The sequence below is a fragment of the Micromys minutus genome (assembly GCF_963924665.1).
Source record: "Micromys minutus genome assembly, chromosome: 18".
Lineage (NCBI taxonomy): Eukaryota > Metazoa > Chordata > Mammalia > Rodentia > Muridae > Micromys > Micromys minutus.
The window spans coordinates 26,518,247-26,545,005 of NC_137953.1; the positions used below are offsets into that span (position 1 = coordinate 26,518,247).

The window sequence follows — 26,759 nt, forward strand, 5'->3', positions numbered from 1 at the left end:
TTGTCTTGTATTTTACTGGGCCATGTTTGTTTCCTTAGTACTCATTACTGTTTTTCTTTTTTTTTTCCCTAGAAAATAAATCCTGGTGTATTCATAAAAGGGAATATTACAGACTCTGAATCAGCTAAACTCAATATAAATGAACCTTATAAACAAGCCTTACAAATGTAATACCGGAGGGAAAGAAGCAAAATCCAAAACAGGAGTATGACTAACTGCATTTACATCAAGGTGGCAAAATGTTATTTAAAATACACCAATAATGAAACACAGAAGCAAGGAAATAATTATCATGAAGTGAGGCTTACAATTACTCTAAGTTAAAAGGGAGCTTTGTAGGTAAATGGCACAGGGACCATGTCCAGGTACTTATACGCGCCTTCTGTACAGTGACAGTTGGGTATTTGGTGTATAATAAGTATATTCTTTTGCTAATTTTGTTTAAGTATATTTCACAAATGTATAAAAATTATACATCTGATTTGATGACAGAATGCTACTGAATTTCTTTCCCAAAGTTCACTACTTAAAAGTTTAGTATTCTAGTCCAGCTTGGTGCTCTTAAATCATTTTTCCAATTATACGTCATAATCTAAATTTAAAAAAACTAAAAAAATTGACTTGGTTGTGAATATGAACTTTGTTACAGCAGAGTCCTGAGGGAGCTGTGTAACAAACTGCATACTATGGTATGATAAACCCTAAAACGTGTATCTTTAAAAAATACTTCCCAGCATATGACTTTTTTTCACACTTGAATGAATTGTAATGCAACATGGAATCTGGCAGAAAATTTATCAGAGATGCCTGTCAATGACTTTTAAAAGTATCATTAGTCTCCAGGAAAGGTGGTGCACACCTTTTGTCCCAGCACTTTGGAGGCAGAGGCAGGCAGATCTCTGAGTTCAAGGCCAGCCTGGTCTACAGAGGAAATCCAGGGCTGCCAGGGTTACACAGAGAAACCCTGTCTTGAAAAACAAATACCGTTAACAGACTCAGACCGACTTTAAAGTTCAAAAACACTAGCTACTATGCTTTGTGCATCGATCAACAGAGACTTGGATTCCCAGCAGGACAGCAAAACCACAGGCCAGAGCAGCCTTTCCCTCCCCTCCCTGACTGAGCCCCCAAACAAAACACAAAATAGAAAAGGGAGAGGTAATACAAGCTCCAAGAAAAACATACTATGAAATTCAAGCAAAGATGCCTTTTGACACAACATGCAAGGCAGAGGTACCTCAAAACAAAACAAGACAAAAACAAAAAACAGAAGTTTTACCAGCCTACACACAAACACGGCAACAATGAAACCTGCAAAACCACAGAGACCAGCTGGAATCTACAAAGTTTTTACCAAAATGAGTGAGGGTAAAAAAAAAGATCCTCACTAGGTCAAAAACTTTGTAAGTCTTATTTAAATACTTACCATTATACTACTGGTTCCAGAAGGACTAGGGATAGCAGAGTAGAAGGGGGAAAAAAGGGAAAACCCAATCAATACTAAGGAAAAGAAGTGGCAGCTCAGGCGCTTCAAATTTAGGCAGCCAGAACAATACAGCAAATAAACAAAGTAGGGGACAGTTGTCTGCAGGACCCCGCCCTTTGCTTCTCAGTCCTACTTTACTAGCTTGGAAATACAGCTTACTAAGCCACCCCAGGGAATAGATATGGAAGGCAACAAAGAACTAAAAAAAAAAGATTTTCAAAGATCCCTTTAAATAACATATTTTTAATGACTAAGGAGTTGTAACCAGGGTAGAAGCTTAGCTAGCATGTTAGCCTATTAGCAATGATTTCAATCTTCAGGACCCCCTCCCACCAACTGTATAAAGTTTCATACTGTAGTAGTATATATACACTCCTAATTCCAGTGGTCGTGGCAGGCAGGAACATTTCAATTTAAGAGTGAGACACTGTCTCAAAAGACCAGGATAAAGACAGCTCAGTGGTTAAGCATTTGCCAGTTGTGCTCAAAGCCCTAATTTCCAATCAAGAGTACAAAAAACTATAAGAACAAATTAGCAAAAGGTGAAACAAGGTGCAGCCTCTCTAATTTTGAAGTATCTTTTGAAACATTTGGAAAAAATAAAATAGTTTCATATCATTATGGAATTGCCTAAGCACATTTGCTAAGAGAGTAGATAAATGGCATCTAAAGGCAAGATGCTCTCCAAGTAGAATTCTGGTAGATACTTACCAGCTGCTCTAATGCATGTGATTACAAGTTGCCAAACTATCACTCTATACAGTCTCAAAGAGACAGGGAGTAGCACAGCAGCACCTCCTTACATAGCATTCCCACCAAAGAGATACAACAGTGACAATAATCCAAAACAGATACAGATTGAGCACCCTAACTCCAAAATCCAAAGTGTGTCAGGTGCAGTGGTATATGCCCAAAATCCTAGCACTCAGAAAGCAGCAGCAGGAGAATCAGGAGTTCAAGGCCAGCCTGTTATCTCATAATTGGATTATAAGACCCTGCCTCAAAAAGCAAAACTGAAGCAATCCCAACCCTTTAAAGTACTGGCATGACACAGCTTAAAAACAGTTCACACTGGACTTCATGAGAAGTCAGATGTGTCAAGTTAAAAAGGCTGTACAAAATTACAATAAATTTATCTGTATATAACTAAAAAATAAAACTCAAGTTATGCACTTACTATTTGTTTCAAACACAGATGGGACAACAGTGTGCACACCAGTAATCCTAGCACTGGGCAAGTGGAAGCACAAGGATCAAAAACTGAGGGTTAGGCTGGCTTCTCAGTGGAGAAGGACCTTGCTGCACAAGGACACACAGCATGAAGCCAGGAGTCTGACGGCCAGCACCCTCACACAAAGCTCCACAAGTGAGGTGGCTCCTCTGTAATGCAGATCTACGGAGATATTACCTGCCTTTTGCATATTTCCCTTTTTCCTGTTACTTTTTGAGTATGCAAGAAAGTCATAGTTGGGTAATGGTGGCACATATCTTTAACTCCAGCACTCTGGAGGCTGGAGAATCTCTGAATTCAAGAGGCCAGCCTGGTCTACAGAGTGAGTTCCAGGATAGTCAGAGAAACCCTGTCTGGACAGGTTGGGGAATCATAATTGCTCTAAATCTCTTAAAAAGATTTCACCTAAGTGTATATAATTGTTCCCAATAGCATAACATACAGGCTGACAATGTTGTCACACTAACACTTCAGTTTACATTTTCCTAAACAGAAACCTAGAAAAATCTTCTCAAGTCAACAGAAAAAGCTATCCCAGAAATATAGTGCAATAGGTACTTGGACCTATCCTTCTGATAGAAATTAATTTAATACCCAAAATTTAAAAAACGAGAACATCAAATGAGCTGGCGAGTGTGTTACACATTCCTGGGACTGAACACAAGATGGACACCCATACAGATAGATAGAGAACAAACAGCAGCAGCCGCCTTTTTGCTGTTAGAATGATGCCTTTAAAGGGCTTTGCCTTCATTGTTACCATAACCTAGGTAAGATTCCTTTCCATAACCTCCAGCATAACCCAGAAAATTCATGATATTAGGTAGACAAGGTGTAGAAAAACCATGGAAATGTAGAATTACAAACAGGCAGCTGCAGTTTTTTGAAGAGGGATTTATAATTCTTTGGTGGCCTAGCATCAGCCATTACACTTACATTCCTATATTTAAGCATACATCAGAACTACATGAGATTCTATTACAACAGACTGCAGCTGTCCTGCCCTACCATGTTTTCAGTGTGTGGGGGGAGGGGTGCCAATAATCTGCATATGGCCAGATGATGATGACACTGCTGGTCTGTGGGACACACTCTGCCAGAAACACTGACATCAAGGGTCCCAAGCTTCAGGAAAAGAAGACATTTATTTTATGAAACAGTTGCACTACAGATGATTGATAAATGGTGCTAGGACATCTGGGTATAAAAATGCAGACAAATTTTTAAAGACTGACCCCAACCTTGCATCTTGTATGAAAATGAGTCCAAGGAGCAGTGAAGTCTGAGCATGAAAGGCAAACTGCCATGCTTTTACATTTTAGTTACTACGAGCCCCTTAGACTGAAGAGAAAGGAGACATCTAAAGACCAGGGAAAGACGACTAACATTAAATAAATGACTATGTCCACATTGGAAATGACATGTCTGGGACTTGCTTGGGGGTGGGGATAGGGGTGAGTCAGATAACAGATTCATGAACATTGAATGTGTGTGATAAAAGGTTTTTATGACACTGATTTTCTCAACCTTTATGTATATTTTCCTTATAAGAGGAAAAAAGCATTAAACTCAAAAGAGATATTTGGAATTTACATAGCAAAAACCAACAGAATACATTTAGAAATCCTGTGAATCACTAAGTAAAATACTAACAATCTAGCAAAAAGGTCTCCTCCTCACATGGATTTGAGTATGGAAGTGATCCAGGTTCCATCCCATTCCCATTTCATTTGCTCTCCTCCCACTTCATAATTCATTACAATTGTTTAATACACAAGACAGAAAGGACAAACAGAATAAAACACCAGACACCAAAGAAGCACTGGATGTTCTCACATTTTCTGTAGTCAAATCACCCATCACTACATCCCTTAGCCTGTAGCACTAAGAAACATATGCGTGAGGCCTTGGACTCTATCCCCAGAATCGAGGAAACAAAATCGCATTCACAATAAAATCCTACTTATGCTAAGTATATATTAAATTTTGAACAATTCAATTTTACTTTTAATTACCTGTGTATTATTATTAAAATAGCAATTAGTGTTTACGATGTAGAGCTTGATAGCAATAAAAAATGTTAATAAAATTTAATATATGAAATCATATGTAAAGTATTTATATTTGGACATAGTTTTAAAAGTATCTTTAAATACATTTTTAATGATTTATTTATTTTCATTTTTTATGTGCATTGGTGTTTTGCCTGCATGTATGTCTGTATGAGAATGTCAGATCCCCTGGAACTGGAGTCACAGATAATTGTGAATGCCATGTGGGTGCTAAGAATTGAACATGGATCTTCAGAAAGAGCATCCAGTCTCTTAACCACTAAGCCATCTCTCAGCCCCCTTAAAAGGGTGTTTTTAGAAGATTAGTATTTATAATAGACCTGAAATTTTATCTATTGAAATGCTCAATTATGACAAAACATGAAATATAAACAACATAAAGAAATCAAGTTGGGTTGTTTTGATTCAGGGCTGAGGACTGAATTCAGGGCCCTGGGCAGGCTAAGGAAGTGCTGAATCACTCACCTACAAGCCTAGCTCAAAAAGACAGCATTAAAAATTATTTTGAGTACTTGAAAAAGTGTGAAAACTACTGCCAGAGGGCACATGTACAAACGAAACCACGTCTCCAAATGTTCCCACAGTACGGTTTATAGTGCAAAACCAACCAGCAACTATGGCATAGTCATTCCATGTAACACATCAATATGAAAAGCTACTTAAAAATAACAGGGACATGACATCTAAAACCAAAGCCTCCTATCGAACATCTGTGCTGGGATGTGCCCATAAGGAGAAAAAAAAACAGAAAACTATAAACTTTAGGAAAACTATGCTTACCACAGGAGCACTATGCTAACCAAAGGACTGTTGGCAAAATCACAAATGGTCAATTTCTTAGCAGTTAATGGTAAATAAAAATTCATTTCTAGATAGATAGGTAGAGATATGCTGTATTCTTTCATATATTAAAAAAAATCAATTTTTCAATACAAGTAATTTTACAATTATCCTATCCAGAAGTCCTTTAGAGATGATAGCTATCAGTATATTAGAGTACAAGAACAACTGATCACTAGGGAAACAATGTGAAATGTGTCTAATTTCTTTACCACGTGATATCACTAAAACTGCTGCTTAGCAGTTAGGAGCGTGTGTGCTCTTGTAGAGGGCCAATGTTCAGTTCCCAGCACCCACATTGGGTGGCTCACTACCATCTGTGAGTCTAATTCTAAGAGACCCCCATGCCCTTTCTCGGCTGAGGGTACTGCATGCGGTACACATACACACAAAATGCATACGTACACATAAAAAAGCAAAAAGTTTTAAACAAACCTGGAAATAGTAAAGTGAGACAAATAAGATGCTGACGAGGGTCTAAGACATAATACCAGTTCTGTGAAATGATGACTACAAAGTCTCTACATATTTGTGTATTATTAAATCCATGTGCATACTGTACAATAATCAAGCAAGCATCTGGTGAGGATATGAAGGATAAAGAAGAAATCACAAAAAAAGTAAGAGAGTGTGTGTGTGTGTGTGTGTGTGTGTGTGTGTGTGTGTGTGTGTGTATACACTAGAGCAGTCACAGTTTTGGTGCTATTTTTCTCAGAGAATACATTTTCAGGCACTTGTCCTTTTATGTGTTACTTCAAGATTTAACAATAGCATTACCGTTTTACAGTCAGGAGCACCAAGAAAGACAAAGTCAAAGTACTACAGGCTCTAAAATAAATAGTATATGTTCTAGTTGATAACATCAATATAGACATGGAAACCAACCAGTTTGTAAAGTGGATCAAAGTAACTCACATACTGTATTAGATATGAGTTGCTTTTTCCCAGCATGTAAGTTACACTGATGCTCTTCACAAAACAAAGTGCACATAAATCTATTGGACATTCTCAAAATTCAGACTTACAGCAGTCAGTCTGAGTGTAGCCTGAGATTCCACATTTCTAGTTAAAGAATGCAATCTGGTCCCTTGACTTACCATCTGATTATTAAAGCTGTAAAGAATGTGAGGTGCCCTATACTGTGGTAAATAAATCCTTAACTAGAACCTTTTCCAAATAGGTTTCATCACATAAGCAGAACTAAACTGAAGGTTACAGGGCTAGCAAAGACTTAGCCAAAAGAAAAATAATGCAATCTATTGGTGTTAATTCAGACCACTTGCCCTAGTACCTCTACATTTAAAAAAAGAAATGTTTATTTCCCAATTTTGTGTTTATTGAGGCATAGTCTTGGAATGCACACCTACCTTTCCAAATTTCAAGGAACTAGTTTAGTTACTTTTTTATTGCTGTGACAAAACATCTTTACCAAGGCAAATCTTAAAGAAACATTCAATTTGGGGGCTCTCAGCTCCAGAGGGCCCGACTCCCTGACCATCGTGATGGTTAATTCTAAACACACACACACACACACACACACACACACACACACACACACACATACACACACACACGACTGCAAAACAAATCTGCCATTACCTACTTGACTTTTAAAATATTCAGATTAAACTACAACCATAAACACTCAACATTCGAATCTTTGTTCTCATGTTGCCTCTATATTTCTTGAACAAGTAGAGTGTCTCCTACACTTTGAAACATGGTCCTACAAATAAAATTCCCTGAACTTTGTAGATGTGATGATTTACAATCTGAAAGTGAACCAACCACTATACCCCACTGTTGCAGTGAATTATCTAAAGTTTAATGAAATCCTAAAATTTAACCAATATCTGAAAACTAAAGAATGGATTAAGTGGAAACAAATTAAATATAAATTTCTGGTTATTCTATTACTAGAGATATGCACACACTAAAGTCTAAATGTCTGTCATCAGTTAAACACGTTGGGTATTCTCACAATATTTCAGTATAGAGGAGAGGGTTTCATGGTCCTTTACAGTGACTCTCCATTCTAACTTCTTTCCTCACATTTAGCCAGTGAGCACATGTGGTATGGCTTCATTTATATGATGTCCAAAAACAAACTAGTTACAGAAACAGCAACAGAAAGCATTAAGCAGACTCTCAGGAGGAAAGGAAAAGTACTTTCCCCCCACCCCACCTGTGTTAATGACATTTTCATGACATAGTGTATGTACTGGTTAAAATCGTCCAATCTTATCCTTAGAATCTGTGTATACAGAGCTCATTCAGGCAGAAAACATTGTAATAGTTTTAAGATATAGTTTACAAAAAAAAAACCTGACAACCATCAAATTCTACAAATACAGATTTCTTTCTGCTACTGCCAGCTAGCACTTTGAAAATAAATCTTCAAAAAAGATTCCAAACAGAATCACACAAAACCATCAGATCCCAGCCCCCACCCCAAAAGAGTACTGCCAAGGACTGGAGAGATTGCTCCCTAGGGAAAATGCCTGCATGAGGTGAGGGAGGACTGAGTCCCTGTCTCTGGCTCCCATGCCCCAGTGCTCCCACAACACACTGAGAGGCAGGTATGAGCAGCCTGAGGTACACAGTAGCAAACAAGAGACCATGAGGCAAAGTGGAGGCAGGACCAACAAGCCAGGCTGTCTGTCCTCTGACCTCCAAAGAGTGGCACAGGTACCCCTTCACTCTTTCATGCTTAATACACAAAGTTTTTTAAAAAAATTATAGAGACAAAAAGAATCTTCAATCAATTGTGAATCAAGTTAGGGTTATAGGTTCCCTTTTTAAATCTGATGAAATATACCTATTCTATAAAAAGTCAAAACACAAAACATTGTATATCACATTTTCATGGACTACTTACTATTTAACCATTAAGTTCTATGTGGTCACTAAGTATCCTAAGAAAACTCTGTAATGAACAGATAGATACAAATTAAGCAATTTATTTAATATGAACAAAAAGAAGACAACTCTGCTTTGGATTGCTCAGGCTGAAATTAGAAGATACATTTTCTCCTAGTGTTCTAAACGCCATCCATCCCTATGCTATGTTTCAGAGAAAAACCTAAAAACAAACAGACAACGTATTTAGCTATCTTAAATTTTCTATAAAGGGCTTTTGCTATAATAGCTGGTAAATATTAAATTTATTCAAATTACATTTTAAAAACATAAACTTTACTCTTAAATCATTTTTCTTTCTCTATGCTACATCAAAAACAGCATAGGACATAGTAAAGACATTCAAGAGTTACCTTCAAGAGTTATCAAGGTGGACAGATTAGATTCCTAACAATGTCTATATACTCCAAGTCCTGGAATATGTTAGGTTACACAACAGAGAAAAATTAAGGCTGCGTGTGAAGTTAGCTTGCTTAATTAACTGATCTTAAAAACATTACCTGGGCATATCTAAGGTAATTACAATGGTCCTTTAAATGTAGAAGAGTCTAAAATAGAGAAATGGTGGTGTGAAAAGCAATTGGCCTAATGTGGGTAGCTGTTAAGAATGGGAACAGGGCCATAAGGAAAGAAATGCAAGCAGCCTCTAGAAGCTAGAGAAAGCAAGATTGCCCTAGAGGTCTCTAGAAGCACTCTGCCAATACCTTGATTTGAGACTTAATGCAAACTTCTGCCCACAGCATTATCAGATCACAAATGTGTGTGGTTTAAGGCTACCACTTTTGAGGAGATTTGTTACAGCATCAATAGGAAACTAACTTGGACAGCCTGCTCTACATACAAGTTCCATGCTAGCCAAGGACACTTGCTACTTAGTGAGACCCTAGTCTAAGAAACAAGGAAAAGAAGAGGGAAAAAAAGTAAAGATCTTTTCTTTCTTCAATTATAGGAACAAATTTATAAATACCATTTTAATTTAAATTTATAACACTGTATCTATTAAATATCAATACAATAAGCCTCATTAATAAAACCTTATTTTATAACTCAGTGGTATAAGATATATTTGAAATATGTATATACACAAAAAACCAACTATGTATTTCCATTAGACAAACCACAATTACTATAAAGTAAATGTATCTGCTAATAAATGAGCAAAGTTGATGAATAGGCAAAATTTAAAAACGTAACAAACATGGCTAACAATAAGCACATGTAAATGATTATTTTCACTAGTTCTCAAGAAATGCAAGTGAAAAGGTTTTATTAGCAAAACAGGAAAAATAAAAGTTTTCTAAACTAAAATATCTAACAGTAAAGTCAGCAGAAATTGTACACCTTTAGGGAGGGTTGGTTAATGAAAATTAAATTGTTCATTCTGTTTAACTAGAAAATTTTATTTCTTGGTAACTCTTGTATAATAAAGAACTTGTCAGGTTTTTTTTCCCCCCAAGATTCTGGCAGAACTTCTAATTTTTTTTTTTTTTTTTTTTTTTTTAAGTTTCCAAAGCGATTGGAACACACCTGACTTTATGCTTCAGGGACATCCATAATGGAAGCTAGAAAGGACTCCTTGTGATTGGAGAATGGAGCTCTGAGTCAGCCTCAAGCTCCAGGGAGGCCGGATGAAGGTTAGAGTCAGTAAGTGGACTGGCAAATTTCCAATTAATCATGTCGACATAATGAAATCCAAATAAGTGAAGTGGCTAGCAAGAAAGACTCAGAGGAGCTCTCTGGTGCAGGCACTTAGAGCATGTGTCTGTGGGAGCCACAGCCCCAGTGAAAGGGATGCCAACTTTCCTTTCTAGCTCTTAGGAAGGGAGGGCTCCATTGTGCTGGCCCTTCTACACTTTTCATAATAACGCTGCAATAATAATGGCAGATTTTCCCCGAGCTGAACTGTGTCCTCAGTGCTCAATCACCAAACCTGAGAAGTTTGGTGTGGTAGCACAGGCCTGTCATCTCAGCTCTTCTGGAAGCTACAACTGGATCATCACATTTGAGGCAAGCCACTTAATGAGATCTTGACTCAAACAGTAAAAAGAGCTGGCGTTACAGCCCAGTGTTAGAGCACTTGCTTGGCATACAGGAATCCTTGGACTCAAAGCCAGTCCTGAGAAATTACCAAGAAACCTGAGTACTGGTGGCCTGGAAAGCCCTGGAGCATGGCTTGTACATACATGCAAAAGCTGCAGCTTTCTTGAGATGGTGTCCTACACCTGAGTCTAGCAATGATCTCACGTGATTAGTACCACACTGTATTAGACCTACTGCTAGCAAATTATATCCATATTACAAGAGTTTGTGCATGTACAACGGCATACTCAATGATACTTATAACGCTGGAAAGAGCTGGGAGCTCAGCAGGAGCACGCTTGACTAGCATATGCAGGGTCCTGCCTAATCTGTAGCAGCCACAAAAACTAGAACCTTCCCAAATGCCCAACATAAAGAAGGATTTAAGGAGCTACAGTGCGTATGTATCATAGAAATGTAAATACACAATAGCTAAAAACAGGACTGGGTTTATATGTTCTCTCACAGGAAAAATACCCTAAACACATTAATCAGAAAAGTGGGTTTCAAAACTGTATGATGACATTCTTGCCAATTAAAGACTGTACTGCTGTGAAGAGACACCATGAGCACAGCAACTCTTATACAAGAAAGCATTTGACTGGGGCTGGCTTACAGTTTGGGGGGCAGAGGGGACAAGAAGGAAGCTCTAATGGATCTCTTTCCACTCTGTGTGTTCTGGAGACCAAACTCAGGTTGTCAGGTTTGATCTCACCAGCTCCCAAAATAAAATATATAAAATTAATATACAAAATTAGTCTAATAATACAATGAAAAATAGTACTCAGTCTTTGGAAAGCATATAAAGGAGTGGTAATTTTCACATAAAATCAGGAGAGCAAAGGCACAACCTGATTTACAGCAGACTCAGCCTTTTTGGCATAAAGGTCTGTCCAAAGGGCAACATTCCACACCAGGCTAGGCAAGAAGCTATAAGTTGCCTGGCTGTGCCCCCTGACTTTGAATAGCTAGGAAATCCCAGTTCTATTAGCGATTTCGTGTTTGGAGGTACCTTTGTGGACCATGAGACAACAGAATGGTCAAAGGCAGAGATACGTTATTTGATACTAAATCTAAGCAAAAGACACTTTTAAAAAAAACTCTTTCTTGCGATAATCCTTTAACACGGGAATAAAACGCTTTATCTTCAGGCTGGAGAGATGGCTTAGTGGTCAAGAGCTCTTACTGATCTTGTAGAGAACCTGGGGTTTGGTTCCTAGCACCCACAAGGCAAGCCACAGCCTCAAGGGAGATGACACCCTCTTCTGGCTTCAGCAGGCTCCAGGCATTCATGCAGTGTACTTTCATACATGCAGGCCAACCATTCTATACATACAATCAAAAGTAAGTCTTCAAAAAGCAAAACATATCTCCCAGAGCTGAAGAGATAGCTCTGAGGTCAAGAGCACCTATTCAGATCATGAGGCCCCAGTTTGGATCCCAAGATCCATGTAAAAAGCCAGCATCGCACCTCCCAGGAGTTGAACACCCTGCTGTACACACCTACAACCCACCTCCCATTTACATATATAGTCACCCAGACACAGATAAATGTATATAAAATAAATCTTTCTTTTAATTGTAATTCCAGCACTCAGGAGGCTCAAGTAAGAGTATTAGTTAAAAGCCTGCAGCTGGCTTACATGTAGTCTGTGCAGGGGGCATATTGGATGCCTTCTTACATGTAAGAAAAGCCATTTCTGGAAAATATGACCATGCCCAAGAGAACACAGTTTGACATTCCTAAGTGCTCAAACAAATGATTATATGTGCAGAAAGCTTCCAATTAGCTTACAAGTGCATCAATTTAGTGTTTACATGAACAGTCAAAACCACCAAATATTTGAAGAAAATGCCCCACAAATGATTCAAAAAGCTAAACAAAAAGTAAAAGCAACTAGTAATTGAATAGTCAGGAGGGTAGAAGGCAAACATACCAGCATCATATATGTATGCATACATAAAACACAATGCAAGCACATTATCAGGAGTCTCAAAAAAGGGATGCCTTATCTCACAATAAAAATGTTTTTAAAAAACAGAACAAAAAACAAACAAAAGCCAAGCTCTAAGCAGTGTATTTTACTTTCCTTCTAAGGCAACTCTATGGCCGTCTCATTCAAAGACCTCAAATAATATCACCTTTCTTTGTTCAATAAGTCAAGGTAACATATATTTTACACCAATAGCACACTGCTTTTTTCTAGAATACATTTTTATGTGATTTAAATATGACAATAGTTTTAGTGACCAGTAATCCTGTTTTAAAATATCATAATGTAGCCTTCAAGTACATCTTAGGAAGCAATCAATATTTGCAGTGTTTTTACTACAACCCTGGCATAGTAAATATGCTATGAAGTTTAAGTCAATAGTCTGACAAGAACTATGAAGAAATTTAAAAACATAAGACGTAGAGACACTGGCTGCTGCACCAGCATGAGAACCTGTGTCTGGATACCCAGCATCCTTGGAGCTTGCTGGCAGCCAATCTAGCTGAGCTCCAGGTGAGCTCCAGGTTCAGCAAGAAACTATCTTAAAAAGTAAGGTGTAGGGCTGGAGAGATGGCTCAGTGGTTAAGAGCACTCACTGCTCTTCCAGAGGACCTGAGTTCAATTCCCAGCAACCACATGGTTGTTCACAACCATCTGTAATGAGATCTGATGCCCTCTTCTGGTGTGTCTGAAGACAGTGACAGTGTACTTATATATAATAAATAAATTAAATAAATAAATATATAAACCTTAAAAAAAAAAAAAAAAAAACTAAGGTCTAGAGCTGGGAAGATGGCTTAGTGGGTAGTGCTTGCTTAGAATCAGCTAGCTGCTGAGGTCAGATCTTTAGCACACAGACCAATGAGATATACTTGTTACCCCAGTGCTGATAGGAAGGAGATAGGCAGATTCTGCAGTGCTAGCCAGTCTATCAGAAACAGAAAAAACTAGCTCCATGTTCAACTAAAGGTAGACAGTGACAGACACCCAGTGTCAACCTCTGGTTCTCCCTCACATACATGCACGTTACCCACCTTCCCTCCCTGTTGTAACTTTAACTTTTTCAAATCTATTTTTAATGATGGCTCTTAAATGCTTTAACGTCCCTTTTAGCCCACCACCCATTAGAGGTAGTGGGAAAGGAAGGATATGGGGAAGTGGACCTGTCTAGAAAATTCTTTGGAGCAACTCCCTTCTGTGTTGTCTGTTCAGTTCACAGGCTGGCAGTGGCGGTTCAATCGCTCACAAACACTTCACAGACACACCAGCAGTCCAGTTCAGTAGAGTCAGGATAGCAAACAGGAATCAGCAGAGGTGGCACTACCTAACAGAGACAGCCAGGCCTCAGCCTCAGCGAGAGTCAGCAGGAGGGACCAGGAAGGACACCAGAAGTTCTCAGCTGTGCCCCTCTCAGTGAAGTGAAGATCTGTGAAGACCCACAGCATTGCACAGCTAGCTCTAAAAGCAAGCCTGACTCAGTCTCCATCACTGTCCACCGAGTCCTTTATATAGCCTTCCAAACATCACATGTCCTCCACGGGTCTTCCCTCTCAGCATGTGTATTGCACATGCGTATGTCTCAGCTGACATCACTCTGCCAATCAGCCCACATCTGCAGAGGCAGCAAAAATCCAAGGCACATCACCAGAAGTTTTTGGTGTATTTCTCTCTAGGAGGTCCGATAAATAGAGCTCAACTATATAATGTAAGGCTAACTAATACATTCGTGTTGTTAGCAAAGAATCCTCATCACGTTTTTCATGTGCTTGCTTTATCAAAACCCTTAAGTTCACCCTGTCGTGCAGGCATAACCCCATACACAATATGGTTGAAAAGCAATAGAAAAGTCATCCAACATTGAACTCTGACCCCCACACACTGCATGTACATGCCCCACACCCTATACACACACTGCATGTACATACCCCACACCCTATACACACACTGCATGTACATACCCCACACCCTATACACACACTGCATGTACATGCCCCACACCCTATACACACACTGCATGTACATGCCCCACACCCTATACACACACTGCATGTACATGCCCCACACCCTATACACACACTGCATGTACATGCCCCACACCCTATACACACACTGCATGTACATGCCCCACACCCTATACACACACTGCATGTACAAGCCCCCCCCACACACACAGAATGAAAGAGAATTGCTGAAGCACAAGCAGATAAGGTAGATCGATCCATCACAAACAGATTCACCTTTTCCTACTTAATACTATTTTGAGCTAGGTTTCCTTTTCTTCTCTGTGTAACAGTTCTGGCTGTCCTGTAGAGCAGACTAATCTCTAAGTCAGAGAGATCCACCTGCCTCTACCTCCTGAATGCTTCAATTAAAGGTGTGTACCATCCCTGCCCAACAAGATTTACCTCTTAATATTTACATACTTATTTTATATTGGAGTGACAAGCAGTTTAGAGCTGTCATGTGGGTACAGGGATCTAATCCTAGATCCTCTGCAAGAGTAGCAAGTGCTCAACAGTACTCTCTCTCCAGCCCCCATTCACAGATTCTTAACATTTTCTGACCACAATGCAATCTGCTTCTAGCTTATAGTGTTGCTTCTATTAACAAAAAGTGGCAAAACAACAACAGAGCTGCCAACTACAAATGTTAAAGCCACACTTTAAAAGAGTTTCCAGGCACAAAGTGCCAACTACGGAGCTAACAAAAGATTTCTCTTAAGACAACGAATGTGTGATGATGAAACCATGAAGCATCCAGACGCTATGGAAAAGGCTTAAATGTACAGAGAGGTAATTAAAGCCTAATTGTGTTTTTAACATTACAGAATACATGAAAAATAAGGCAGGTACAAAACAAATGTAACTCTAAAATTAAAAAAAAAGCAATAAAGACTAAAGCTAGTGAAACAAAAATCAATAAAAATGGAATGTATTGCTCAACCCAAAATCTGACATTTAGGAATAAATCACATGCAATAACTCAATATGTATATATACTTATATATACATATATATTGTATTTAGGCCCCATCCTGTTTACATATATGCAAATAAGATAAATTAATGAACCAGTCAGGCTAATCTTATTCAAGTTACAAATATTGACTGAATATATTTGAAACTTGAATTATTTTACTTAGCTTCAGATATATTTCATAACTATTGTTTTTGAAAAACATACTCAAGGTATGTTTATTACTTTGCACTTATATGAAAATTCTCATTCCCAGGAGATTTCATGAAGGGAAAATAAACATTCACATATTCCTAAAAAAGAAAACAATACAGTGCTTTAGGCTGTACCCTTGGAACAAAAATCACATACCTTGACCAAATGTAGATATTGGGTTCTGATAATTCCATCTCTCTAATAAATTTCCAAGAGCAGAAGAAATGTAAATTTGGTTTAGCAGGATGTTAATAAAACAACCAAAAACCAAAACCTTGAGTCTTTCTTGGCTCTATCTTTAAACACATACACGGATCTTGCTACTCCGATGCTAAACCTCATCTACAGTCATCACTGACTTGGATTTCTGTCTATTCCCACACCCACAATCATCTTTTTAAACCCATTAAGGTTACATCAATTCTCCTCTCAAATCCGGCCTAGGCAAAGCCAAGAATCCCTGACCACGTCCCAAGGCATTCCACCCTTATGCTCAACTACCCCACAACCCTGCTCTAGACCGAGATACCTGGAAGAGCCTCGCTGCAGGGCCTTTCTAATTTCTGTTCCTGGACTTAAATTCTCTCTGTCCCAGTCTCGGGCTCGCCCCTCTCAATCTCTGCTGGAATGTCATCAGGTCAACTCTAATAAGAGAAACCACAGACAAGCCTCTGCTCCACCATCGCTCCCTCCCATACGCCAACAACCAGTCCAGTTTTCTACTCTGCCTTACCATGAGCACGACTCCTTCCCCAACTGGACAATCCAGGTGTACTCCACAAAATCAAGCTTCTGTGGACTCTTCATAGTCTATAGTGTGTTCCCTACCAAAAATTCTAAATCCTTCCGAAACAGTTCCAACAATTCTCCTCCCCACAATCCCAACACAATCTATACTTACTTAAGCATTTTGCTTAAGGTTCTATCACAGAAGATGTTACATGGCACCACAGTAGTCAGCAGTCTTCTCAACTTCTAGAGGGAACTAAGCAAGGGCAGCCTCATATCTGTATTCTTGACACTGTGTGACTCTCTCAAAGGACTGAGTCCAGGTCACTTAGTACACTTGCCACACAAATGACCACACTTTTGGAAAGTCATTAAAAAGTGAGGTTTATTTAAACTAAGTTATATGTTAAGCTGATCAACCTAAGTCTATACTCAATGTGATAAACAGATTTTAGAATGACCACTTTTAATTCCCACTTTCTAGTGTTTAAACCCTTCCCTCCCCCTTGAGTGTAGGCCAGGCCTAATGCACTAAGCAATGAAAAGTGGTAAAGGTGATGGACTGAGCCTGAGATACAACAGATATGATCTCTGCTAGGACTGAAGCTAACAAGCCACGATGGAAATCAGTAGAAAAGCTCCTCAGAAAACTAAAAATAGAACTATCCTATGAACCAGCGCCACTACTCTTGGGAGCATACCCAAACAAATCTAATCAGTGTACCACAGGGATATCTGCACATCCACGTTCAGTGACACTGTTCTAAGTTATAGAACCAGTCTAGGTCTCCTTCATAAATGAGTAAAATATGGCATATGCACTGACAGTGGGGTTCTGTCAGCCATAAAGGAATAGAGATATGATTCAGGATTCCTCTTGCAGAGGAGGTTCAGTTCCTAATATATACACCATACCTCCAAACTTCTGGCTCACAATTTTGAGTTTCAGGGGATTTGACATCCTCTCATGAATTCCTGTGCAGCAGGCACAGACATGTGCAAGACATATGAACAATCAAAATACTCATATACATGAAATAAGATCTTTTAAAGTGACATGTCATTTTCAGGAAGACAGACAGAAATGGCTAGTTATTGTTAAATGACATAAGCCAGACTCAACACAAATAGCTCATGTTTTTGAAATCCAGATTTTAAAAGAGGATGAAAGTAAAAGAAGAACTATTTGGGAGGACGAAGGGGAGGGAGAAGAGGTTGATGGCGGAGTGAATAGGACCAAAGTAAACAATATAAATGGATGGCAAGCTCACAAGCCAGGCAGTGGTGGTGCATGCCTTTAATGCCAGCACTAGGGAGCAGACAGGCAGATCTCTTCTGAGTTCAAGGGTAACCTGGTCTACAGAGTGAATTCCAGGACAGCTGGGGATACACCGGAAAAACCCTGTATCAAAATGTCAACCAACCAAAACAAAAAAGGACGGAGGGGGGAGGGAGGGAGATGTCAGGACAAAACCCATTATTCTACAATGACTCCACTAAGAATTAGGAGGGGGAGAAGAGTAAGAAGCTGTGAACCTAAACACCACAAGGAAATAAATTATGCTAATCCACCTGAGGGAATTTACAGGCAGATCCTCCTCAGATGAGAGCAACAGTCCCAGTGCCCACACCAACACCCTGGCCCACTAAGCTGTGCCCAGATTCCTGACCTACAGATACTGAGAAAAATGTACTGCATCAAATAGATGTTATTTCTAATACTCTACTAACAAGCAACATAAAAACAAACAAACAAACAAACAAAAAAAAGCCCCAAGTACTCTTACAACATAGGTTTTTTTCTGAACCTTGTGTTCAAACAAAGTACCATGATTTCTCCAATTTCTAAACATGTTAATGTTTAGAACCTACATTTAGAAATGGTTCAGAACCCACAAAGTTTAAGCAAACTTGCATTTTAAAATGCTTTAAAATATTTATATAAGAAAGTAAGTCCAAAAAAGAAAATTCTTTGCTACATAAATCAGTTCATGAACTTTTCTCTCAGGCCATTTGCCCACATGGCAGATCATGTGTATAGCCAGTGAAGCTGATAAGTAGACTGTTAGGACAATTCTCCACAAAATTATTCACAAGATGAGTAATACATGGACAGACAGCAATTAAGATCCTACTCACTAGTCACCAGGCAAAGCAACCAAGAGAAGGGAGTCCGGCAGGCCTTCCTGTGTGAGCAGAGACAGACAGTTCCCCACCACCAAGTGTTGCAGCTCTCAAAGGACCACCAGTGCAACTCAGCCCACTCCTCCAACCTTAAGGTTACTTCAAAACAATCCCCAAAGCAGAGCCATCCAGGACAGAAGCCACACTTCAGCAAGCAACATAAGGTATCACCTGTGGTCTTCAAAGATAGATGGAGTTTACAAGTGAGAAATATTAACCATCCAGGTCCCTTGGCAGGGACAGCAGAAGTGGTTTGTTACCAGCATGGTTTCCCCTTCACACCAGCAAGCAACTTCTGCCCCTCCCCAAGAAAATGATCAACTGTATAAAGGAAATCCAAGAATGGAGAGCAGATTAACTACAATTTCTCAAATTCAAATATTTTGGTACCTCTTATAAGTAATGACCAAGAACAAGTCCATAAAACTTCCCATCTATGCCGAAAATTAATTTAAATAAAATTTCCTAGGAACACAAATCTTAAATTTTAAATGATGGCTCAGTCTTTGTTTTTTTTTTTTTTCTTTCCAGTATAAATAACAGGAGACACCTGAATTACAGGCTGCTTAACTACTCACAAGCACACCACACCCAAATAAGCTCAAGACAATTAAGCAGCCAAAAGCAATCAAGGAACTGCTGCTGGTTTAATGCCTTAAAGTGATTCACTTTACAATCTCACTACCAGACACAGATACATTACCGAAGTCCATATGATTTCTCTAGAAATAATCTTCACTCACTGGGGTATTTTAACAGTCTAATTCACTCCTTTGACTGCTACATCAGGAGAGACTATTTTACTTCTAATAACAAATTTTATGAGCATCAGCAATGTAGTGGAAAAATATAGGCATAAAATAAAGTCAAACAAATCCTCTTTAAGAGATCAAGGCTTTCAAATGTCAACGATGCTCTTAGAGACCAGTTTTAAAATAAATCTGGGAGCAGAACTGTATCAGCACTGAGAGAGAGGACTTGTGCTCACTGTAAAGACAGCCTTCATCTCACCAGCCTAGAAGTAAATGAAAACAAGCCAGCCCTGCTCTAAAAACTCCACACAGATTCTAACTATATCCTAACCTCCATGAGAACTCAATGCCTACAAGCTGAAATGTGCTACTCACCTCCCTTCCAGTCACTTAATTCTCTAGGGAGAGAAAAAGAATGTGTGTGGCCAATACACCCCAAAGAGAGTAAAGGCAACAATCACCACAGACAACCTCACTCATTTGGCAACTCACTGTGACAGAGAAGCTTACAGATCTCCTGGCTACACTCCTAAAGGTAAAACAATTTGAAGTGTATGGCAGTTTAGGTTTCTCTTTCAATATACAGCATTAAGAGTCTACAAAGTATGCTTGATTCTCTTGAGTATTTTTAGTTGCATACTTTCTGGTTAAGAAACAATACAGACATCAGTGCTTTATATAGTTACAATAAGTACTTTCAGCTAATTTAGAAATACTTGTTTTCTCAATTTTTCAGCTGGAGTCCATTATGTGCCCTAACAATTCATAACTCAATAAACACTGCATATGCTCAACCTTTAACTGTAACTGACTAAATGCACTGGTGTAATGCATAATAAAATGAAGTTAAAGTAAAGAATCGAGTCTAACTACTTACGACAGCATTATCTAGCTCCCTCCATCCCGGAATGATCAGAAGCGGGCTTCCATTAGTCTCTCTTGTGACCCGCCAGCTGACACCCACACGCAAGTCTCATGAAGTAAAACCACGGACGGCCTTCACCGTCTGCACCAAGTATTTTAAGGTAGCCACAGTTTTGATCCCTTCTCAAGTAAGGTCATTTCTGATCCCTTAGGCCTTGTCAACTGACGTTTCTCACATAAATCAGTCATTTCTCAAATGTCCCAAGAATGATAAAGTCTATAATAGTTCTTAATAACTGGAGGAAAAAGTTGAAACCATTCCACACAACTGATGACTTCAAAAGTCAACCTCACCAGAGACCTGGATGAGCAAAGACTGCCCCAGGGTAACTGTCTTCCTAACACAAGACTCCTAAAGAGCCACATGCTAGGTACGCAAATCTAAGAATTAGCTTTTTAAAAAAGGCGCAAAGCTTGCCAAATAGGTCTTGTGGGTTTTTTTAGGAAGAGCAGGAAGGCCAGTTAGCTGCCCTGCTCCAAACTGTTACTTTAACAAAATAAAAGCATACATACTGACAACTCTTGTCAAAGAGACTCATCAGCCCTAAGAAAAACTGAATAATATTCAGTACACAAAATATTAACTTCAAAATAGACTTTTTCTAGTCCTTTTTCTTGTTCAATGATAACTGCTCAATGAAACCTCATTTTTAAAAGATGTGTTTTTTTTTTAATGTGCCCATCACTCTATAATTCTTAGGAAACGACAGAACCTCAAACGACAGTAAGGACATATGCACTTCCTCAAAAACAAGATTTTTTTTTAAAAATGCTTCAACTTTCAAAACGCTGCTGTAATTATTGACACTGCAAAACTCACCTAAAGCACCCTATTGAAGTGCCAGGTTAGGTTAAGCTCTGTGCTGAAGACCTTGCCTAACAAGCTCGGTTACTTAGGTTAGAGTCCCAGAACCTCATAAACAAAACAAGAGAACAAACAAAACCACTAAAAAAAATTAAGATTGCTAAAAGCTTTCACACCAATCCTGCAAAACATCACTAAGATGGTAGAAACTAAACATGACATTCTCACGAACTAACGCTAGATTCGGATTGCTTTCGAACACAAATCAATAACCACTCGACTTAACCAAATTTCTTAGTTTCAAACACGTGAAATAAAAGGGTCTTAAAAACTGAAGGGATGAAGTTTACATCATTCTGTGCTTACGTGTGAATGTATAATACCAGACACATAAGGAAAGGAGGTGGCATTGTGCGGCTGACACATTTTCACGATCAACTGCATCCTTTCTGTTTCAAACATAAAAGCACATCACTGACCTCTAAATTGTCCCTTAACTCTAGTCAACACCGGTCTTCGAAAGACCTTGTCCAATTACTGCCATTGTAGGTAGAGTTGCGATCACTATAAAGATTGTATCTCTTTAAATAACTGTTCTTGAACTTTTCCACAATCTGCTTCAAACTAAGCAGTAGTGACATTAGCCACACTGTAAAAGTAGCAGTTTCTTAGGGGTGAAGCAACACTTTGCATTAACACATACACCCAGAAAACAAGTACCCAATAAGTAGGTAGGGCTATTTACAGAGACGAAAGGATCGCAGCTCTGTTAGGAGTCGATCCAAAGGAGCGATAACTTCCCTATTTCAAACACTCAAACGTCCACGTGAGTCCCTTCTGGCTTTGGGCCTTTCAAATTGCTCGCCCTTCAGCTTCGGGGCAGAACTACAGTACTCAGCCACCGATCTCCCCAGACTTCCTGGTACTAAAAGCTACAACCACGAGGCTGTTTCGTCAGTTTGTTTTAAAACAATACTTGTTCCCGTTCACCGCGTTGCAAGGGTGGGGGTGCGCTTCCCCAGCTGGGGAGCCGCTGCCAGGGCAGGGGGCCGTACCTCCAAACAAGTGCGGGGAAAGGTGGGCCGGGAGCGAGCCGATCACCAGACGCGGCCCGCCAGGGCCCCCGCCCGCTGGCCGGTCCCGGTCCCTAGCGCCGACGCCGTCGTCTGGGCTGCTGTGCACCGAGTCCTGTGAGCCGTACGGGCCACCGCCGCCGCCGCCACTGCTGGGGATGCTGAAGGCCGACTGCGCCGCGCGGCCGCCCGCTGCGCTGCCCACCGCCCCGCCGAGCGAGCGGCTACGGGGCGCTGCCGGGGCCGAGGCCGCCGCAGCAGTAGCCGCAGCCGCCGCGCCGGCCGAGGCGCTGGGCTGCTGCGCGCCGGGGACCGGAGCCGCGAACCGGGCCGCCCGAGCGCCGTCCGCCCCGCCGCCGCCGCTGGTCCCGGAGGGCAGGTCCGAGCCCGAGTAGGCGCGGGTGCGGCCGTTGGCGGCGGGGCCGCTCTGCTTGGCGCCCATGTCCGCGCCGCCCCGGGCCGCGAGCGAACGAGCGAGCGAGGCAGGACGCAGCTCGCGGCGGGTGCTCAGGTAGCCGTGCGGACGCGGTCGCTGCCGGGCCGCCGCGACGGGCCGCTGCCGCTTGCTACCGCGCTCCGCGGCCTCCGCACCGCCTCCTCCCGGGCGGCCGCTGCCACCGCCGCCATCCTCCGGCTCCCCGGCGGCTCGGAGAGTGGGAGGCGCCCGGCCGGATTGGGGGCCGCCTCCCTGCGCGCCAGCCGCTCGCAACGGGAAAGAGGAACGGGCGGCGCGCGCCCGGGCAACCGTCGCCTTGCGGCCCGCACTGGAGGAGCGGCGGCCGAGTGGAGGCAAAGCGCAGAGATTGGGTCCCGCTGCCCTAGCTCTGCCCCACAACCAGGCCAGCCCGCCCAGGCCCCGCCCAGCATGTGGTGATGGACAGACAAGTGGCTCCGCCCTCCAGGGAGACTCCAGGCACCAATCAGAAGGCGGCCCCTCCTCCCGCACGTGGCCTGTGGACGCCGGAGAAAAGCAAGTGCACCTTTTCCTGGCTGGGGAGGGAGTTCGTGGCAGTGCCCTGTGTCTGGACTTTTTGGGTGGGTAGATTTGACCTTCGTTGGTATTGTATACACCGATTAAGCAAACAAATTTTTAAAAAAGTCAATCCCAGCAATGAAGACGATTTAAAGCAAACAAAAAACAGTACAGGAGCAAAGGACCGAACAAAACAATGGGAAAGCTGGAGCCAACTTGATAAGAATTATTCTGGGAGAAAGAAAGAGCACAAAATTGGAGGAACGAATGACAATCCAGCTTGACCTTCAAGGGTAGAGCAAAAGCTCAGGTGTAGAGACTATCTTCTCCCTGAGACCCAGCCTTTGGGCCCAACACCAAGCCAAATTATGCAGAAATAAATTACTTTACCTTTTTGGACTTTAGCTTCCTTGCCCAGAATGTTTGAATTAAATCTCCAGAGCAATAGCAGCTTAAAAATCTTGTGGTTTCTTTAAATGGAACTTAACAGAATTCTAAATGCCTTCCTGTGTCTGGTGCTTGGGCTAGCTGGCTCTGACCCTCCCATTTGGAGGGTGCTAGACACATTGTCTATGTGCAGGTCTCTTGCTGTACAAACTCCAAAAATGAATTGTCAGGGTTTTCCCCTTTTGTATTTACGGTGAGTCATTTATGTAGTGCTTTTAGAGATTGTTTCAAAAGATAAGGAAATGAAGGGGGTTTCTGTTGTTGTTTTGTTTTTTAATTTGTCTTGTGTGTAAATGTTTTGCATGTAAATTCCCCACGTGTCCATGGTGCCCACAGTGAAGGTCAGAAGAAGAGATTGCATCCTTTGGAACTGTAGTTAAGGTTAAATGTCACCTGGATGTGCTGGAAATCAAACCCACTTCCTCTGCAAGAGCGGCCAGTGTCCTTAACTTGGGAGCCATCACTTCAGCTGCAAATTAGGTTTTTTAAAAAGAAGAAGTGAGGCCTTCCGGACAGGCTGGCCTGTAGTAGATCCCAGCTTCTGGAGAGACTGGATCATAGGATCACTTGAACCTTAGAATTCAAAATCGGCCTAAGAAACAGCCAAAACCAGTCTCAGTAAGGAGAAGAGTAAGGGAGAAGAGAAGAAAAAGAGGAAGCAGGAAGAAGAGGAAGAAGAAATGTAGTTTCACATATATGTGTGTATATATATGTATAACACATGATATATAGCTACTCAGAGCTTGTATATAAAATACCTCGTATTTCATCATGTAGCTAATGTCTCCCCCCCCCCCCCCCCCCCGCACATGTTACCAGTCACCCCATTCCCAGGACTGAAGACAGTGCTGTGTAACAATGGCTTCCTAGCTCTGACCATGGTATTCATTAGACATTCAACAGTCTATGGCAGCAGGGTAGCTTTTCAGTGAATGAGTGTGTTCCTGTTTTCCAGTCGTACCAAAATTACTCTTCTATAAAACATATGCTTTTACATGTATGAGTGTATACGTATGTATGTGGCTAAGCTACATCATGCTATGGCCTCCATGTGGTGTCAGAGGACAGCTCTCAGGAGCTCTTCTACCATGTGGGTTCTGGGGGGGGGTCATGCCTTGAGCCCCCTCTCTGGCCCTAAAATGATTCTTGAAAGTCACTCATATATTTCCATTATTACTCTCTGGCAGCAGCAGTGTTCAGGGGACACTTCTCTGCTCTTTCCTTGGTCTGCTTCCCTCTGGACCCTCCCCTCTCCAAATAGAAACCCTCATGAAGACTGTACTTTAATGCCAGGCAGCTGGGACTTCACTGTAGCTTCGTCACAGCCCACCGGTTCCTCATACATAGAAAAAAACTTGTTCTTAAGTGTTCCTTAATAAAGTGTTCTTTCTCTGGTACCTCCATTGGATCTTTAATGAGAAGCCAATCAGGACAAGATTGTAAGTACACACCAGAGTAGTATGGTCAAACTGGTCTTAGACCTTGATTCTGTGGCTTTGGGACCGGGGACAAGCCGAGCCCCTTGCCTTAGCCAAACCTGTTTCTTGTAGAATGTATAAAGTGTACATGACCATAGGACCAGTCTCAGAGTATCTGAGAGTCTCAGAAGATCCACTGTGGATTGGAAAATCCTTGGAAACTCGTTGTCCTACCTATCATAGAATAATGAGATGCGCATTGTCCGCAGCATATTGTGATACTGCACAGCTTCAAGGATGCTAAAATTTAGTGGATTGGATTTCACTATTGTGTACAATTGAAGTACATTGTTAAGCGTTCAGGAATTATTTGTAACTTCTTGGCAGTCATTACTAGTATGCACATTACCATACTGATTTGCCTGAATAAACATATATAAGAAAGCCGGGGGTTATTTGGAACCTTTGTAGTTAAAGGATTTTTGTTTGTTTGTTTGTTTTGTGAACTTTTCTTTATTTCAGAAGGTAGCAAACACTTCGAACAGTCTTTGGTGTCCTAAATAGGTTTCAGTGTATCACAAAAAATGCTTCACGTTAATCAGCTAGTTTAGCAAAGCCCTATGTTATGTTTAACATGGATTTTGGAATCATTTTCATTTCTAAAAACAGCAAAGACAAAATGTCAGCACCTGCTAATAAAAACAACTTGACTCTTGCTCATCAGATTAGTATAAAGTTATTAGTAAGAGATCAAATATGTGTATTATATTTCACTCTCTGTCCACTTTGGCTTGCAAACAATATTTTAATTAAAAAAAAAAACACAAACTCAGCATCTTGGGCTGAGGAGACAGCTTGTTCTATAAAGTGTTTTCTACATAAGGATGCCAACCAGCATTCAGACTCCAGTACCAAGAGAAAAGATAGGCTTGGGAGTATGGCTTGTAATCCTGTCTCCAGACAGATGGACAGAGGAGGATTCCAGGGATTCACTGAGCCAACCTACCCTAACCAGCAAGCTAAGCTCCAGGACTCAGTGAGAAACTCTGGCTCAAAAAAAGGGGAGGGGGAGCTGGGCCTTTGGGAGGCAGAGGCAGGCAGATCTCTGTGTTCAAGGCCAGCCAGGCAGCTGGGACTTCAAAGTGATTACAGGACAGACAGGGCTACACAGAGAGACCCTGTCTCAGAAAATAAAACCAAGCCAATAATTATAATAACAACAACAGTAATAGTGGCAATAATAATGTGGAGGGCTCCTAATGAATGACAACCAAGATTGATCTCTGGTCTCCACATGCATGCATAGACACCTGAAAAGATCCGTGAACAAACATACAGTCCCTCCCCAGACACACACACAAGCCTTAACACCAAACAATCATATCTTAGGATGCTTTCCTCCCATTCTTACATCGCGTAGTGGTGTAAAAGACTTTACTGGGGCCATATTGTTGCAAACATACAAGACCTAGTGGAAAGAGTACCGTGGGCTCAGTACCAAGGGGTTTTCCCAGCCTATAGAAGTGAAAGCAAGCTTGGAGGAAAAAATAGCTCCCTGCTACATAATGCATGTGTTCTCTCCTCCAGCACATAAGCGCCATCCTCTCAGTCTCCTGCTTTCACGAATCCCTATGGTAATACATGAATGATTAAAAGTAGTAT

The 26,759-nt window shown here is 40.9% G+C and overlaps 1 protein-coding gene across 2 annotated transcripts in view; it reads right to left on the reverse strand.

The window, feature by feature from the left end:
• ZNRF2 (zinc and ring finger 2) overlaps positions 1-22,837 on the reverse strand; it is a 63,350-nt gene extending 40,513 nt beyond the window's left edge. For both annotated transcript variants that reach the window (XM_080932258.1, XM_080932257.1), the window contains exon 1: positions 22,242-22,837. In XM_080932258.1, coding sequence (XP_080788384.1) covers positions 22,242-22,701 — 460 coding nt within the window. In that variant the 5' untranslated portion in view covers positions 22,702-22,837. The remainder of the gene's footprint in view (positions 1-22,241) is intronic.
• Positions 22,838-26,759: the final 3,922 nt, after the last annotated feature.